The 16,991-nt window shown below is 39.8% G+C and overlaps 1 protein-coding gene across 4 annotated transcripts in view; it reads left to right on the plus strand.

The window, feature by feature from the left end:
- Positions 1-16,991, plus strand: part of LOC127426074 (ephrin type-A receptor 8-like) — a 146,135-nt gene that overhangs the window by 58,005 nt on the left and 71,139 nt on the right. For all 4 annotated transcript variants that reach the window (XM_051672572.1, XM_051672574.1, XM_051672576.1 and 1 more), the window contains exon 3: positions 13,489-14,152. In XM_051672572.1, the coding sequence (XP_051528532.1) occupies positions 13,489-14,152 (664 nt within the window). The remainder of the gene's footprint in view (positions 1-13,488; positions 14,153-16,991) is intronic.

A 16,991-nucleotide genomic window follows, 5' to 3' on the forward strand; every position in this document is an offset into this window, starting at 1 on the left:
TCATATTACGCATTAACAACAACACAAATTTGTTGTTAAACGAATTTTGCGTTAAAGGGTTAACTTCCACAGCATTATATAATTACATTATATATATATATATATATATATACTGTGCAAAAGTTTTAGGCACTTGGGAAAAATGTTGCATAGTGAGGATGTCTTCAAAAATAATGCCATAAATAGTTTTCATTTATCATTTAATGTCATACAAAGTCCAGTAAACATAAAAAAAATGTTAAATCAAAATTTGTTGTGACCACCTTTGCCTTCAAAACAGCACCAATTCTCCTAGGTAAACCTGGATACAGCTTTTCTTGGTTGTTGGCAGATAGGATGTTCCAAGCTTCTTGGAGAATTCACCACAGTTCTTCTATCTATTCTCAATTACTTCTGTCTCTACATGTAATCTCAGACATACACGATGTTCAGTGGGGGGCTTTGTTGTTGCAGGGCTCCCTGTTCTTCTGTTCTAATCTTTTCTATTTGCAAATGTAATGTTTGGGAGTCTAACATTTATATTTCCTATTGACACACTAAAGCTGAAGATATAAATAACCATCTTAAGACAAATGCTTTTGTGAAACATCTTATCTGCCTAAGACTTTTGCACAGTACTGTATATATATGTATATATAATTCATTACTATTATTGTTACAACTGGTGGGCATTTAACATCATAATAATCGTAAATAATAAACAGGAAAAAAATGAAATAAAAAGTAAAACATTTATTACACCAGTTTAACATTTTGTGGGAGATACTATAAAAAAAATATATTTTACAGAAAAACAAAATGATATGAGGATCATAATAATATTTACAGTATAACAACATGGTAAGTGTTCAGAAGCTTCGTCCTTGCCTGTCCAAATATATTGTATCATTTCACCACACAAGTCTGTGAAGTTCTGATAGCTGATATTTAATGCTTCTCAGTAACTTTTGCAGTAATTACATCAAGAAAAAAATAACTCCTACTTATCTACCTCGAACAGCGTCGCCTTATTAAGTAAAGCAGGATGTTCTCTCTTCTCTTCTCTCTGCTCAGGACCACAGGCACTTGAATAAATACTGATATTTCATATCCTCTAAAGTGTACAACAAAGGAACCGCAAAGGTCTTGAGCAAATATTTTGCAGGGCCCAAAAGGTTGGTAGACATTTGGTGTCATGATGATCTATTTGCACAGAAGCAGTATATTAGTAGCCAGTGAAGATGTCTCCTCAGAGGAAAATGTAATTGCTCTTTCATAGCATTCATTGGTTTGCTAGGATGTTATGTGTGGTTGCTAGGGCATTGATAGGCGGTTTCTAGGTTGTTCTAGGTGGTTTAATTAAGACCACCTTTGGTCATATTGCTTAAGCTAAAATATAACTTTATTTTTTGATTGCCCTTTTGTATTACATATCGTTATTTATACATTTAAAGCCTTATGAAGTTTTCTAGACTCTTCATTTATTTGCCTCAATACTTTGAAGCACAGAATATGTCAAGACTAGACACTGCTCTGGATGAATCATAACACTGTATGCTAGCTGGCGGTCGACATACACAGTTAACACACACATTCCAAAAAGGTTATCGATGTAAAAGCCAGTATTACGATCAGCAGGAAGAGAATTCAATTAAAATCAAGATTTCTTACTTGAGTGAAACAGGGTGGGAATATTTCCAAGATTAATAGTCTGGTTTGATGCTGCATAATTGTGTCAATGCCACTTTAGGATCGGCAGTTGTTCTGTGTTGCTTTTTTTTTCCAAAGGATTTTCTCATCCAAGCCACTAATCTGAAATTAGATCACCAAGAATTGATACAAGACTTTTCTCTGCCAGGTTTTCTGGAGCTGTGTATAACTTTTCACACTGCACTAAAACCTGAGTTAAAGGAAAACATGACATGACACTACCAAAAAATAATACCAAAGTAATTTTGTGTCGTGTATTTTTTTGCATACCTCCTTATTGCAAATGCTTGAGAAAGTGTAAACTAATGCCATTTTTTCAGTGACATCTTCAACGAATGATTTTTAATAATTAATATAAATTATATATCCTATTTTGCTTACTAAAACTACTTAATTGCTATTTTCAATTTATTATTATTATTTTGTAATTATAATTATATATATATATATATATATATATATATATATATATATATATATATATATATATATACCTTAAATATCAATGTGTGATACATGATATAAATGTATAATATATTGCCTATTTTGCTCACTAAAATTACTTTGCTCAACACAATTACTTGTCGGCTGTGATGAAGATCCATAACAATGGATTCAGATACAAACCCTGGATCGGTCAATGTTGGCATCTATCATTAGTTGTACTTAGGTAAGCCTATATTCAATATTTAAAAGTGAAGTCTGTAAATTCTGCACCACTAGCATCACCAAACAGAATTGCATTCTTTTTTTCACACGTTTTAATTAATTTAATAATTAAAAATGTATAATTGCTATTTTAATTAGGGCTATCAATGGATTAACAAATTCAAAGTAATTACATGAATTTCCAAATAATTAGTCGAATTAATTGCAATTAATCCCATATCAATATTTGCTGAGAAAGTCCATCAAATACAGATTATTTAATATAAATAATAATTTAAATATCTATTTAATTCAGATATTCAGATTGAAATACACTGATGAGCCAAAACATTATGACCACTCACAGGTGAAGCGAATAACGTTGATCATCTCCTAACAAGGCCACATATCAAGGTCGGGAAGATTAGATGGTAAGCGAACAATCAGTTTTTGTTGTCAATGTGTTAAATGCAGGACAAATGGGCAGGAGTAAAGACCTGAGTGACTTTTACAAGGGCCAAATTGTTATGGCCAGACGACTGGGTCAGATCTCTGAAATGGCAAGGCTTGTGGGGTGCTCCCGGTCAGCAGTGGTGAGTACCTACCAACAGTGGTCCGAGGAGGGACAAACCACAAACTGGCAACAGGGTGTTGGGCACCCAAGGCACATTGATGTGCGAGGGCAACGAAGGCTATCCTGTGTGGTCCGAACCAACAGAAGGTCTACTGTGGCACAAGTGACAGAAAATGTTAATGATGGTTTCGGGAGGAATGTGACACAACACACAGTGCATTGCACCCTGCTGCATATGGGGCTGCGTAGCCGCAGACCGGTCAGATTGCCCATGATGACCCCTGTCCACCGTCGAAAGCGCCTACAATACTGAACTGAACCTTAGAGCAGTGGTAAAAGGTTGCATGGTCGCCGTAGAAGGCCGAGTACGTGTGTGCTGTTTACCTGGGAAAGTGATGGCACCAGGATGCACAATGGGAAGACAACATGACGGTGGAGGGACTTTGATGCTCTGGGCAATATTTTGCTGGAAAACGCTGGGTCTGGCCATTCATGTGGACATCAATTTGACATGTGCCACCAGCCTAAACATCGTTGCAGCCCAGGTACACCCCTTCATGGCAATGGTATTCCCTGATGGCAGTGGCCTCTTTCAGCAGGATAATGCGCCCTGCCACACTGCACACAAATTTTTCAGGACTGGTTTGAGGAACATGATGAAGAGTTCAATGCGTTGCCTTGGCCTCCTAATTCCCCAGATCTTGATCCGATTGAGCATCTGCCGGATGTGCTGGACCAACTAGTCCGATCCACTGTGGCTCCATCTCACAACTTACAGGACTTGAAGGATCTGCTGCTAATGTCTTGGTGTCAGATTCTACAGGACACCATCAGGGGTCATGTAGAGTCCATGCCTCGGAGAACCAACAGCATATTAGGCAGGTGGTGTTTTGGCTCATCAGTGTATATTGCACCATTGCGGCAGACGAGTAAAGCATTATTTAGAGAAATACAAAAAGTGGCTTTAGAAGTCAATATATTTTTATTCTCATATAATTGAACATAAGCCTACAGTTGACTGTGGCTTTGCGTTCCGTCTGCACTATTTTTAATTGTCATCTATATACATATGCTTCAGATGGACACTTTTGGAATGTCTAACTGGTTATCAGCATCATAAACATCACCTTTTTTCAGAGCCTGTGTCAAGTTTAAAGTAGTTGAAACTTTGAAAATCATATCTTGAGGTACCTGCTTTCTGTTGCACTTCATCCAGCTGTCAAGAATGCATCTAGCATGACTGGCTCTTATTCTGTGGCTGCGCTGCTTGTGAGGTTTGTTGAGGCACACTGAATGCCCCCTGCTGATGTAGCTCATAAATACACAACGTTACATGTAAGCCTACCTCAAGCTTGAATTGCTCAGATGGTAGAACAATTCATAGTTTTATTACATCTCAGAATGCACAACATGTCGAACCTTGAGGCGGATGGACTACAACAGCAGAAGACCACGTCGGGTTCTAATTCTTTCAGTCAAGTACAGAAAGCTGAGGCTGCAGTGGGCCTACCATCTGTGCACCTCAGCAGAAATCGAGATTCATCAGACCAGGCTATGATTTTCCAGTCATTAATTTTCTAGTTTTGGTGAGCCTTTGGGAACCCGACATGGTCTTCGGCTGTTGTAGCCCATTCGCCTCAAAGTTTGACATGTTGTGCATTCTGAGATGCTATTATGCTCACTACAATTGTACAGAGTGGACATCTGAGTTACCGCAACATTTCTCTCAGCGCGAACCGCGTTTCCGTCTGCAGAACTGCCACTCAATTGATGTTTTTTGTTTTTGGCACCATTCTGAGTAAACTCTACAGATTGTTGTGTGTGAAAATTCCAGGAGATCAGAAGTTACAGAAATACTCAAACCAGCCCGTCTGGCACCAACAATCATGCCAAATCACAGAGATTACATTTTTTCCCCATTCTGATGGTTGATGTGAACATTAACTGAAGCTCCTGACCCATATCTGAATGATTTTATGCATTGCACTGCTGCCACACGATTGGCTGATTAGATAACTGCATGAATAAGTAGGTGTTCAGGTGTATCTAATAAAGTGGTCGGTGAGTGTATAGTCTATTTTGCTTGCTAAAATTACTTAATTGCTATTTTTAATTGATTAATTGCTTTCTATTTTGTCAGTATTAAAAATACAACCGATGATTTATTAAATAATTAACATAAATATAATGTATAATATTAATTACATTTTTAATTACAGTATTAAATACTGTGTTTCCATTTTCAGTACAGCTGTGTCAGTTTGCAGGATCAAATATTGCCTTAAATGATTGGAGAATCAGAAATCAGAACAATTTCCATACAAAGGTGTTTCAATACCTGAACAAAAGGATTTTCTTTGTGCCTCCCAAAAATAACATCACTTTGATTTATTTCAATAGTTTTCTTCAGAGATTGTCTATTATGTGATAAAGTTCAAACAAAACCCAGACTTTTATCGGGAAGCTTATGAAAAGACTAACCAAATTGCTCACACCCCTCGAGCCAACCTAAATATGCTTCAAAAGCACTAATAAAAGGTATTAGATTTGTTCAGAGCGATAGATTTTCTAATGCTCTAATCATTAGAGCAAGGACAAATTCAATTTAACTGATAAAAACTTAATGTGGGAGGCTGGTTATAGTGTACCCTCGAATCAAACATTTAAATTACAGCAACGGGCTTTTTGTAGCTCTCCCATGGGAAGTGCATGCCTTGGAAGATCTACGTGCGAGCAGAGGCCAAGTTCACTGTGGCCAAGCTCGAGGCTTCTCTGAGGTCAGCAGTTTCCTTTTCAATTAGGCCCTCTGTGTCTGTAATGTATTCGGGGAGGCAATCTAACCAAGGCCAGTGGGAGCTGAATTGTAGCGCTACCTCTTGCACTGCTCTTCATGTGTGCTTAGATGGGCTAAAACTTTTACTTATCTGATTACTGTTCATAAATGTGTTTTTTTCCTTCCTTTTTCTTGTTGGCCAAATCATAGATTTAGTGGGAAGTTTTCCCGGTTTTATGTTTTCCCAAGAAAATTTGAGTGTTGCTTGCCTGTGCAAATATTGTGAGTTGTGGTTTCGAGCATGTTGCTATGTGTTTGCTTGGGTGTTCTTGGTGTTTGGCACCCCCAAGTCTTTGATATTTTGGTCTGTATATACTGTATAGCTAGGGTCCCTCCTTCAATGTAAGTCTATGGGATTTCGCCAGTTTTATCATCTGTCTATTGAAAGTCGATTGAAGTTTGATTGCTTTTGAAAGAAATAGCACATCTCTCCTCAGCACGCCACACGATTTAATGAATCATTCATATCCGTAGCACAAATGGTGCAGTATGAGTTACATGCTGAATTTTGATACTTAGAGTTAGGCGTTTGTTGCCATGCCATGACAGTAGTTAAGCAGAAAGAGAAAAATTATCTCATGAAAATAACGCGACTGTGGCGACATTTTTACAAAATAATATTACTTGGTTCATAACACGCATAGTGGTAGTGCTGAGGTGAAATGTCCACTGTGTGGCACTAAAAGAGAGTTAAATTTTCTCCCAAACAGATGAGGTTTTTAAGGTTATGCTCTATTCAGTTTTACCTCCCTAACCTAAACCTTAAAAAAGTGTATATTTCTCATTCAATGACATCTCTCCCTTTCAAAGCTAATGAGCTCTATTGCTTTTCATGCCTGTGAAGACTGACTTTAGCGCGAGCCAGTAGCATTCGAGTGCAGGCTGTGAGGCAGCATATCATTGGTTTCACCCGCTGAACGAATACGCCCCTTCACTGAACCAGTCGGTTGTTTGAGTCTGAACAAGATGAGACATCGTTCATGAATGAACTGAATGTACTGGTAAACATGTTTGCGTAATTAATCACAGTCAGATCATTCTTCATGTTTCATGACATTCATGTTTAGTGCCTTGTATAGTCTGTGTCTTGTGTGAGAATGCATGATTTGCCTCATTGACATTGTCATGCGTTCTCTTGTCTTGTTTATTGGCATGAATGCATTGCTTTCATGTCATCCTTGTGGCATGCACTTGTGTCAATTGTTTGTGTCTGTCTCTCGTGACCTCGGGTGCACTTCGCTCGCTTTGCGCTGTGCATCCAGGTCGCAATCCGTCTTCATGCTGTGTTGGGGTTCGGTAACTTCTGTCTTCCGTGCCTGTTTATTTGTGGCCGAACTCTTGCACAGATGGCCTTGTCTCATTTTGTCGCCTGTTGTGTGCATCGTGTGGTATGTGCTTTGTGGTGTATGCTCAGGTTTTATTTTTCTTCTTCCTCTATTGTGAGAGTTTTTGGTTATTTTTGTTTTCTTTTTATTTAAATAAAAGCATTGTTGCCAATCTGCGTTTGGGTCCTTCTCTCAACACCACATACCATGACATATAGGAAAAATAAGACTTGCCATTTATGTTGTAAATGTTATTGTGTTTAATATCAAATTTTAAATTGTCTTTGTACATTTGTAGACACTCAAATTCCATTTGTGTTGCTATTAAAGACTTTAACACGGGCCAATAGCATTCAAAAGCGACCTGTGAATAAGAATATCATTGGTTTGACCCACTGAACGAATACACCCCTTCACTGAACCAGTTGGTCATTTCGTTCATGAACGAACTGAATGTACTGGTGCACTCGTTTGCACGAATGAATGAATGAATCACTCATCATGAATGAGGATCTGCTGTTCGACTGAACGAGAGGAGCTGCATGTTGTCCGTTCAGTTTGTCAATCTCGTTCAACAAGAAAAGGGACTGGATGAATTATGAATAAAAGTGAGTGATGACCGCATATTACACTGACATTCAAATCTTATTGAATTTCAATAGCTTGATAAAGAGCTAGCTCAGCAGTTCACAGTATGATAGATATGCTTTTGTTGTCATTTGCGGGGAAACACTTATGATGTTTAAAAACTCTGCAGTGCTGAAGTCTCTTGGTAGAATTGTAGACACTTATATTTTAATTAAGAATAATTAGACTTGTTCTGGTCATGAATGAATGCTTTTGGTTCAATGCAATTCTGTAAAAGACGAACATTTGGCACTATCTACAGGTGTAACTTACAGAAATGGTTAATGAATCAATGAATGAATCTGAACCAATCTTTTTGGTAAATGGAATCTAATGAATCAAGTCACTGAAATGAATCAAAATCACCACCACTAGATCACTGTGCCAGTCTGTGAGAGACACGTTGAGCTCTTAAAGTGACAGTAACCTTTTTAGCACTTGTAATACAAATGAATGTAAACTCAATGGGCCTCATTCATGAAACTTTCGTAAATATATGAGTAAATAAATGAGTTATTTGCATGTAAAATGGACCTTCCCTGAAAAATTTCCGCTGGATTCACTAATGCTTCATACTCCCCAGATTTGAGAGTACAACGTGTATGTTAGTGAATTCCAAACATTCGTAAATAGAGGGTGTGTGCAAGTTCATTCACAATTATTATGATCCACGCCCATGAAAACGCCATATAAGGAAGGCATCAGACTCACTAGTAAATGCTGTTAACATCTATGCGGAACAGTAATTAAATAATTTTTATGAATGAAGTACATTCATATCATAACATTTTGATTTAGCAAGCACAATAGCATCTCAAAGAAAGTGAGGACTTACTGTCATCGTATGTTTTTGCTGTAATTTTGTGAATCAAACAGTTCAAGAAGTCAATAAAAATGGTTTGACCTGAGTTTAAAAATGTTCAGTTCATGTCAGGAGGAGGATGTCTACCACCATTAACCTATTCTGGTTCAGTTCAGCACATCACCAGCATCATTTGTGAAACATCTTGGGTAAATCATGATGGTAACAGTAATATACTTGCAACTGGAAGAATTTTCAGAGAAATTAATAGAATGCCTGAAGAAGACGTTTGACTGAAACGTTGTAAGATATTACAGATTTGCAAGTTATATGGCTGGGCTTTTTCTAATACCCCCCCCCCCCCCCCCCCCACACACACACACATTTGTGTTGCGTATACCTGCCCGCGATTTGTTTATTTATTGGTTTAACAGCATTAGCATTAACCATACATTATCAACTGAACATGATTTACTGATACATACTAAATTATGAAACCTAAATTATAGAGCTCATATCAAATAAAAAACTGTCCAAGCAGTCAATTCTATCAAAACGTAGTCATGACAGTTTGCCTGAAAGGCACAAAGAGGTCCTGCAAAGAAGAATGGGAGAAACTGCCCAAAAATAGGTGTGCCAAGCTTGTAGCATCATACTCAAAAAAACTTGAGGCTGTAATTGGTGCCAAAGATGCTTCAACAAAGTATTGAGCAAAGGCTCTGAATACTTATGTACATGTGATTTTTTTCGTTTTTTATTTTTAATAAATTTGCAAAGATTTCAAACAAACTTCTTTCACGTTGTCATTATGGGGTATTGTTTGTAGAATTTTGAGGAAAATAATGAATTTAATCCATTTTGGAATAAGGCTGTAACATAACAAAATGTGGAAAAAGTGAAGCGCTGTGAATACTTTCCGGATGCGCTGTACTTGCGAAGAGCATGTTCTGCACCTAAGACTTAAATGAAGCTTCCTTCTTGCCTCAAATACATTAACATACTCATTTTGTGAACATAATGACACAAAGACATTAATTATTTTTTGTCTGCTCCCGTCTGTATCACCAACTTTCTGCCTCAAAGAATCCCCCAGTGTCATCTGTCCACTCTGCTTATCCGGCAGCACTCCACTTTTAATTAACACGGAATATTCAGCACTCACACGCGGCATACGCCTGTGCTGTCCGTAGAGCTTGGTGTGAGCACTTGGCTTGGAGAGATGAAAGACCCGCTGTGTGGCGGCACGTAGCGGCTCCCTCCTCATGGGGATCTACCCCAGTTGGGTGCGAGGTCTTTCAAAGTACAGCTAGCCCTCAACTCGCCCTCTTTATTATTTCATGAGTGAGCCGAAAGAGAAGAGCTAATTGCCCGCAGACAGCTTGACTGAGACATCAGCGCTATCAGATTGGGCCTACACACAAAATATTGTCTGTACACTTTCCCTCTAAACAGGTTTTCTTGCTAGAGCTCTGACGCTAATTTTGTTCCAAACCTGTATGACTTTCATTCATGCAGATGTTAGTTAGTAAAAGTAGATGTTAGTTGGAATGTTAGCCTTAGTCACCATTCAAGGAAAGCAATTCCTTGCTTTATCAGTTTTGCACATTCACATTGATGAGCATTTCCAATTTTTTCTTCAAGCTCAAAATATGAATCTTAAAATTCATTTGCAACTTGTAATATTTGCATTGCATAAGAAACTGCTTAAATTGCACAAAAATAGTCCATGAATAATGAGTTATTCTCTTAGTTGGGAAACACATGCCACATTCATCACAATATGAAATTAATCTCAGCACAGAAACGCATTGCAAGATGTAAATGTTTTAAAGAAACTCTCATGAGTAGCAATATGTTGTCTGTTTTATAAGAATCTTAATTCTACAAATATGTAAATCCACAAATAAGATCTCTGTTGCATTGAAGATGTGTTTGTAACAGAAGCTTCTATCCTTAAAGGGATAGTTCACCTAAAAATGAACATTCAGTCATCATTAGCTGGGTTTCCATCCACATATTTGTATGTATTTGTATTTTGGAATATTGCGTTAAAAATACTGGATGAAAACACCAAGACACAAATTAAAATCTCTAAAATGCTCATAAAAAAAATAAAAATAAAATAACTTTAATTCAAAAAGAGGACAAGCTCATAAACTATGATGTAACACATTATCAAATTTATTCCTTTAGAATTTAAATAGTAATACAGTTATGCATCAAAAAAGTTATGTGACTTTTCCTCAGCAAGCCATGTGAATACATCATTTGCTCAGAGAATATCATACATTTTATTGCATAGCATCTGAAATGTTGCTCAGGGGCTTGTACCATGAAGCCGGTTTAGGTGGCTAGCCATGTAAGTTTTAGTTTAGTTTGTGTCAAACCTGGGTTTTAGGTAACATGATAGTGGGTCAGACTTTACTGGTGCTCATCGCCATAGTAACTTACGCTCCATGGCTAACCTGCTCCAAAGCAGGTTTTGTTCTCGGTAACAGATGGCTAACAGATACTGAGATACTCAGCTGCGAGTAAAGTGACACCTTTGATGCAATGAAGTCACTCCACCTTCTCTCTTGGTACATTTTTTGAGCTGCCGCTTTTTAACACTCAAATTTAAAAGCTCACCATTCACACATACTGTGGACTATTTGCAAAAAGCTGGTCTAATTTTTTCAGAAAACCCTCCAAATATATATATATATATATATATATATATATATATATATATATATATATATATATATATAAAAAGACTCCAATTATTCATACAAAATATTGTATATGTTTACAATCTTATTATGAACAGAAAATTACTTTTTTTTTTTTGTCCTAACTTTATGAGCATTTTATGCCACTAGATGGCAGCAGAATTTTCCCTCTATTACCTTCCATGACAAAATGCAGAATTCCTCTATTACCTTCCATGACAAAATGCAGAATTTCAGCCCTCACAGATGTGCTCGTCCATTGACATTAAGTCTAATTTTCAGTTCATGCACCACCCCCATTGTTTCATCAAATATCTCGGCCTCTGAGTGGACTAGAAGCACAATCTAGGTGTCATTAGAAAACTGAGATTCACCGCTTTGCAATGATATAATAACAATAAATGTATCACAAATAGTCGATAACATATTTTTCTGATAATTGTTTTTTTTTTTTTTTTTTTTTTTTTTTGCATGCTTTTCCTGCTGGACTGCATATTTTGTTCTGGACATCTCAGATATAACATTGAATTATTCACCCAAGCAAGATCACAAATAAGTAGAAAATGTCTCATTTTGTAGAAAACTGCCTAAAAGCAGATGTAAAGTTTTTGGCTGCTTGTGGCTTACAGTTGCATTGATCGGCGCAGAAATCATTTTACAGAAATCATATTTCACTTTGTGATTCTTTTGAAAATCTTTTGAACTGTGATATTAGGGCAATAAAATAAACTATACAGTCACATTCCTGAGAAGGTTAGCTTTCATTCGAAATATAACTTGTCCATGTAAGTACTATGTGAAAGACTTTTATATTCATATGAATATTTCTACCACATTACCTCTAGGTGGCGCTTATTTGCAACGTGGATGTTTTCAGCAATTATTTTGTTATGTTATGTAACATAAATGCATAAGTGATGGTTATCTATGAAAAGTTCAGATTCTAAGCTCTCAAGTGATACCACATATGACTGACTCACGTAACTGGGGACTTTAACATTTTAAGTGTAAACTTATTTTGCGATATAGTGACCCCTTATGGACCCCCAGGTGGGTCCATCGAGTTTATACTTTACAAAAAGTTTTTTTTAGAAATCCAAAAATAGACTTGATGAATCGATGATAAATTACTTATTTGAGAGTCTAAATATAGATTTTCAGCAGATTGAGTATTTTATTTAAATACATTATAATTGTTTTCATTTACCTACTCTAGCCATAAAATAAAAATATCTATAAAAATATAAACATATTATACCTGGAATATTAGGCTATCCATAAAACAGCTAGTAAGCTATATTAATGCAATACCTACCAATAATTATCTATTTTAAAATATTAAAATATTAATCACTCAGCAAGATGGCTATAGAAAGGGATGAATGCCACCCAAACCCATTATTATATGGATTAGAGATGAACATACTGTATTTCACTTTATGTTTAATATAAACAGTCCACAAAATATGAAAAAAGAACAAATATGCCTTATTTTTGCATACCAATTATTGAATATTCCGAGTGCTCACTTTTTAATTATGCTATAGTAACCTACTGCATATTAATATGTAATGATATTAAATTACATTAAGCTTGAATATAACATTTTTTATATATTTAAGCTTTTACAACTAATAAGCCTATGTACTTGTGAACATTTAGGAATTTACTTACGCATTGATATATCAGCTGTTTCACCTTTTAAATGTTTTTGTTTAATTTTGTAAATTTTTTTATGTTTTTAAAATATTACAATTTTCATAATAATCAGCATTCAGTGGAGAGGTAAATCCCACTGACTCCCTTGCGAGAAGTGAATCACTCTGTCTCTCTCTTTCTCTCCATGTTTTACATGTTTGGCTGTTCATTGCAAATGCAGCATCATGGTACCAATTAAGCCTGATTGGATTGGTTTGGTTTGTCAAATCAAAACCAATCCTGTAACCCTGAGTTTGTTTAACTAGCTTCATGGTACAGGCCCCTGGTTATTCTGAAATGCCAAAGCCTGTCATCAAAATGGTTGTCTACTATTACCTCCCAGAACTGGCTTCAACTTCCATTTTAATTTCTATTTTGCACCAATTTCAACCAATTTCTCTCATAAACATGGGATGGAAATGCTGCTTTATTTGCAAATTGTTTTGCAATATTCTGATTTTGCACATACATTAAATTCTCACCCTCATGTTGTTCTATACATTTATGATTTTGTATTCTTTTAAAATGGATCTATTTTCAATGTAAAATCAGCTCTCTCATTCTCTGTTTCTCTTTGGCAGTGGGATGCAATCAACGAAATGGACGAGTATTTCACTCCCATCCATACGTACCAGGTGTGCAATGTCATGAGCCCGAGCCAAAACAACTGGCTCCGAACCAACTGGATCCAGCGAGACGGCGCCCGCCGTATCTACATCGAGATTAAATTCACGCTGCGCGACTGCAACAGCATGCCAGGAGTACTCGGCACCTGCAAGGAGACCTTTAACGTCTACTACTACGAGACTGACCGGGATATTGGCACGAGCATCTGGGAGAGTCAATTTTCCAAAATCGACACCATCGCGGCTGACGAAAGTTTCACAAATGTGGACCTAGGGGTGCGAAGACTCAAACTTAACACTGAAATTCGTGGCGTGGGGCCACTTAGCAAACGCGGCTTCTACTTGGCTTTCCAGGATATCGGAGCTTGCATTGCTATCGTGTCGGTGCGAGTTTACTTTAAACGTTGCACGGGCATGTCGCGGAATCTTGCTGTCTTCACGGATGTGGTAACAGGGGCAGATTCGTCCTCACTCGTGGAGGTCAGAGGTCAGTGTGTGGACCATGCAGAAGAAAGAGACACGCCCAAGATGTACTGCAGCGCGGAGGGGGAGTGGCTTGTGCCTATTGGGCGATGCGTGTGTAGTGCCGGGTTTGAGGAACATAGAGATAGCTGTATTGGTGAGTGGAAAAGTTTGACTAATTTCTTAAAAGCTGATTTGTGCAGTGTTAGGGAGTATCGAACTAAAAATAGTGACGCTACTAATTTAGCTAAATTAATATCATTATTATTATATTAATAATAACTAAATCTATTTATCTATCTACCTCTTTTTATCTTCTCCAAAATATTTTTTTTTTAATCTCAATAAGCATTCTCAATTGTTGCTCGCTCACTCATTTAAAGGAAATAACATCTTGGTTACTGTTGTAACCTCCATTCCCTGATGGAGGGAACGAGAAGTTGTGTCGATGTAGTGACACTAGGGGTTGCTCTTGGGAGCCCCAAACACCTCTGATCTTTGAGAAAAGGCCAATGGGAATAGGCGAGTGGAATTTGCATGCCACTCCCCTGGACATACGGGTATAAAAGGAGCTGGCTCGCAATCACTCATTCAGGTTTTGCGCTGTGGAGCCGAGACAGGGTCCCGGCCATTTCAGCGCATAGTACAGCACTGTGGCAAAAGGGACACAACGTCTCATTCCCTCCATTAAGGAACGTAGGTTACAACAGTAACAAAGACGTTCCCTATCTGTCACTCTCTCGACGTTGTGTCAATGTAGTGACACTAGGGTTCCCTATACGAAAACACCACAACCAGCTGAACTGTGTTATGCGGACTGATGGTGCAGGTGCAAGTGAGCCGCTGCGTGCCTAATAGCAGGTGCATCCGGTCTGCACGTAGCCTCCCCCAACACCCCAAGAGGGGGAAAAACACCACGGAGACCATATCCTGCCGAAAGAGGAGGTTAACCTGTGGGAAATACATCACATGGGCAACCAGCCGCATGTGGAAGAAGCCCCGTGGTAGGTCCTACCCAGAGGAGAGGAACTCTACAGCACGGCGACTGGAGGCAGGGGAGGACCCTGCCGAAGAGAGACATGGATTTGCCCTCAGGGAAACCGTACTGTGGAAAATATGTACTGGGCCTGGCTATGAATTCCTCCGCCGAATTCGCCAGCCATAGGGCTAAGGAGGAAGAACATCCAGGGTTCACTCTCTTGTGAACTCGCATGGGGGAAAAAGCGCACGTCTTCCCCTCAGGGAGGGGAAAGGTGCTATGTGCAAGCGGTACACCCGGCCAGCTGCCCGCACACTTACCTGCTCATACCTGTCAACACACAGGATGAAACCGGCTCAACCCAGAGATTATAAAATCTCGCAAAGGTATTGGGTGTTGCCCAGCCCACTGCTTTACAGATGTCTGCTAGAGAGGTGCCATTGGCTAGGGCCCAGGAGGATGCCACACTCCTCATGAAGTGTGCTCATAATCCCAAAGGGGAGGGCATGCCATGGACCTGGTATGCCAAAGCGATGGCATCCACGATCCAGTGTTTGGATGCCTCTGTTTGGAGACAGTGTTCCCTTTTCACTGTACACCAAAGCAGACAAAGAGCTGCTCAGAGCATCTAAAGCTCTGCATGTGGTCCAAGTAGATGCGCAAAGCATGCACTGGACACAGCATCGACAAGGCTGGGTCTGCCTCCTCCTGGGGTAGTGCTTGCAGGCTCACCATTGATCCCTAAAAGAGGTTGTGGGAACCTTTGACACATAGCCCAGTCAGGGTCTCAAGACCACGTGAGAGTACTCCGGACAGAACTCCAGGCAGGTGTCGCTGACAGAGAATGCCTGCAGGTGGCAACCCTCTTGATGGACGTGAGCGCAGTCAGGAGGGCAGTCTTCAACGAGAGAGCCTTTAGCTCAACTGACTCTAGGGGCTCAAACGGGGCTCTCCACAGGCCCAGCAGGACCATGGAGAGATCCCATGAGGGAATGAGGTGTGACCTAGGAGGATACAACCTCCTAGCACCTCCTAAGGAACCTGACGATCAGGTGCTTCCCCAGGGACTTACCGTCCACCACGTTGTGGTGTGCCGCTATAGTGGCCACATACACCTTCAAGGTGGAGGGGGACAGCCGCCCCTCCAACCTCTACTGCAGGAAGGAAAGCACCAACCCGACACCGACTGCGCATCTCTGGGGGTCTTCGCCTCAGGAAGAACAACAATTTGCGAACAAACGCCACTTCAAAGCATACAAGTGCCTCGTAAAGGGAGCCCTGGCCTGAGTGATCGTGTCTACCACCGCTGGTGGTAGGCGACTTAGTTCTTCCGTGTCCCGTCCAGGGGCCAGACATGGAGATTCCAGAGGTCTGGTTGTGGGTGCCAGATGGTGCCCCAACCCTGAGAGAGGAGGTCCTCCCTCAGGGGAGCTCGCCAGGGAGGGGGCTGTCGTGAGGAGCGTGAGTTCCAAGAACCAAGTCTGGGTGGGCCAGTACAGCGCCACCAGGATGACCTGTTCCTCGTCCTCCCTGACCTTGAACAAGGTCTGTGCAAGAAGGCTCACTGGGGGAACACATAATTGCGCAGCCCCCGGGGCCAGCTATGTGCCAGTGTGTCTATGCCAAGGGGAGCCTCGGTCAGAGAGTACCAGAGTGGACAGTGGGAGGATTCCTGGGAAGCAAACAGGTCTACCTGTTCTTCACCAAATCGACTCCAAATCAGCTGGACCACCCGGGAGTGGAGTCTCCACTCTCCCCTGAGCATCACCTGCCATGACAGCATGTCCACTGTACGGTTGAGGTCGCCCGGGATGTGAGTGGCCCGCAATGACTTCAGTCACTGCTGACTCCAGAGGAGGAGATGGCAAGCGAGTTGTGACATGCAACACAAGCATAAACCGCCATGGTGCATCAGCCTAACACGCGCCCCAGCCTAAATTGGAGGCATCTGTCATAACAACGACACGCCTGGACACTTGCTTTAAGGGGACCCCTGCCCGCAGAAATGTAAGGTCTG

The sequence above is a fragment of the Myxocyprinus asiaticus genome, chromosome 35, assembly GCF_019703515.2.
Source record: "Myxocyprinus asiaticus isolate MX2 ecotype Aquarium Trade chromosome 35, UBuf_Myxa_2, whole genome shotgun sequence".
NCBI classification, from domain to species: domain Eukaryota; kingdom Metazoa; phylum Chordata; class Actinopteri; order Cypriniformes; family Catostomidae; genus Myxocyprinus; species Myxocyprinus asiaticus.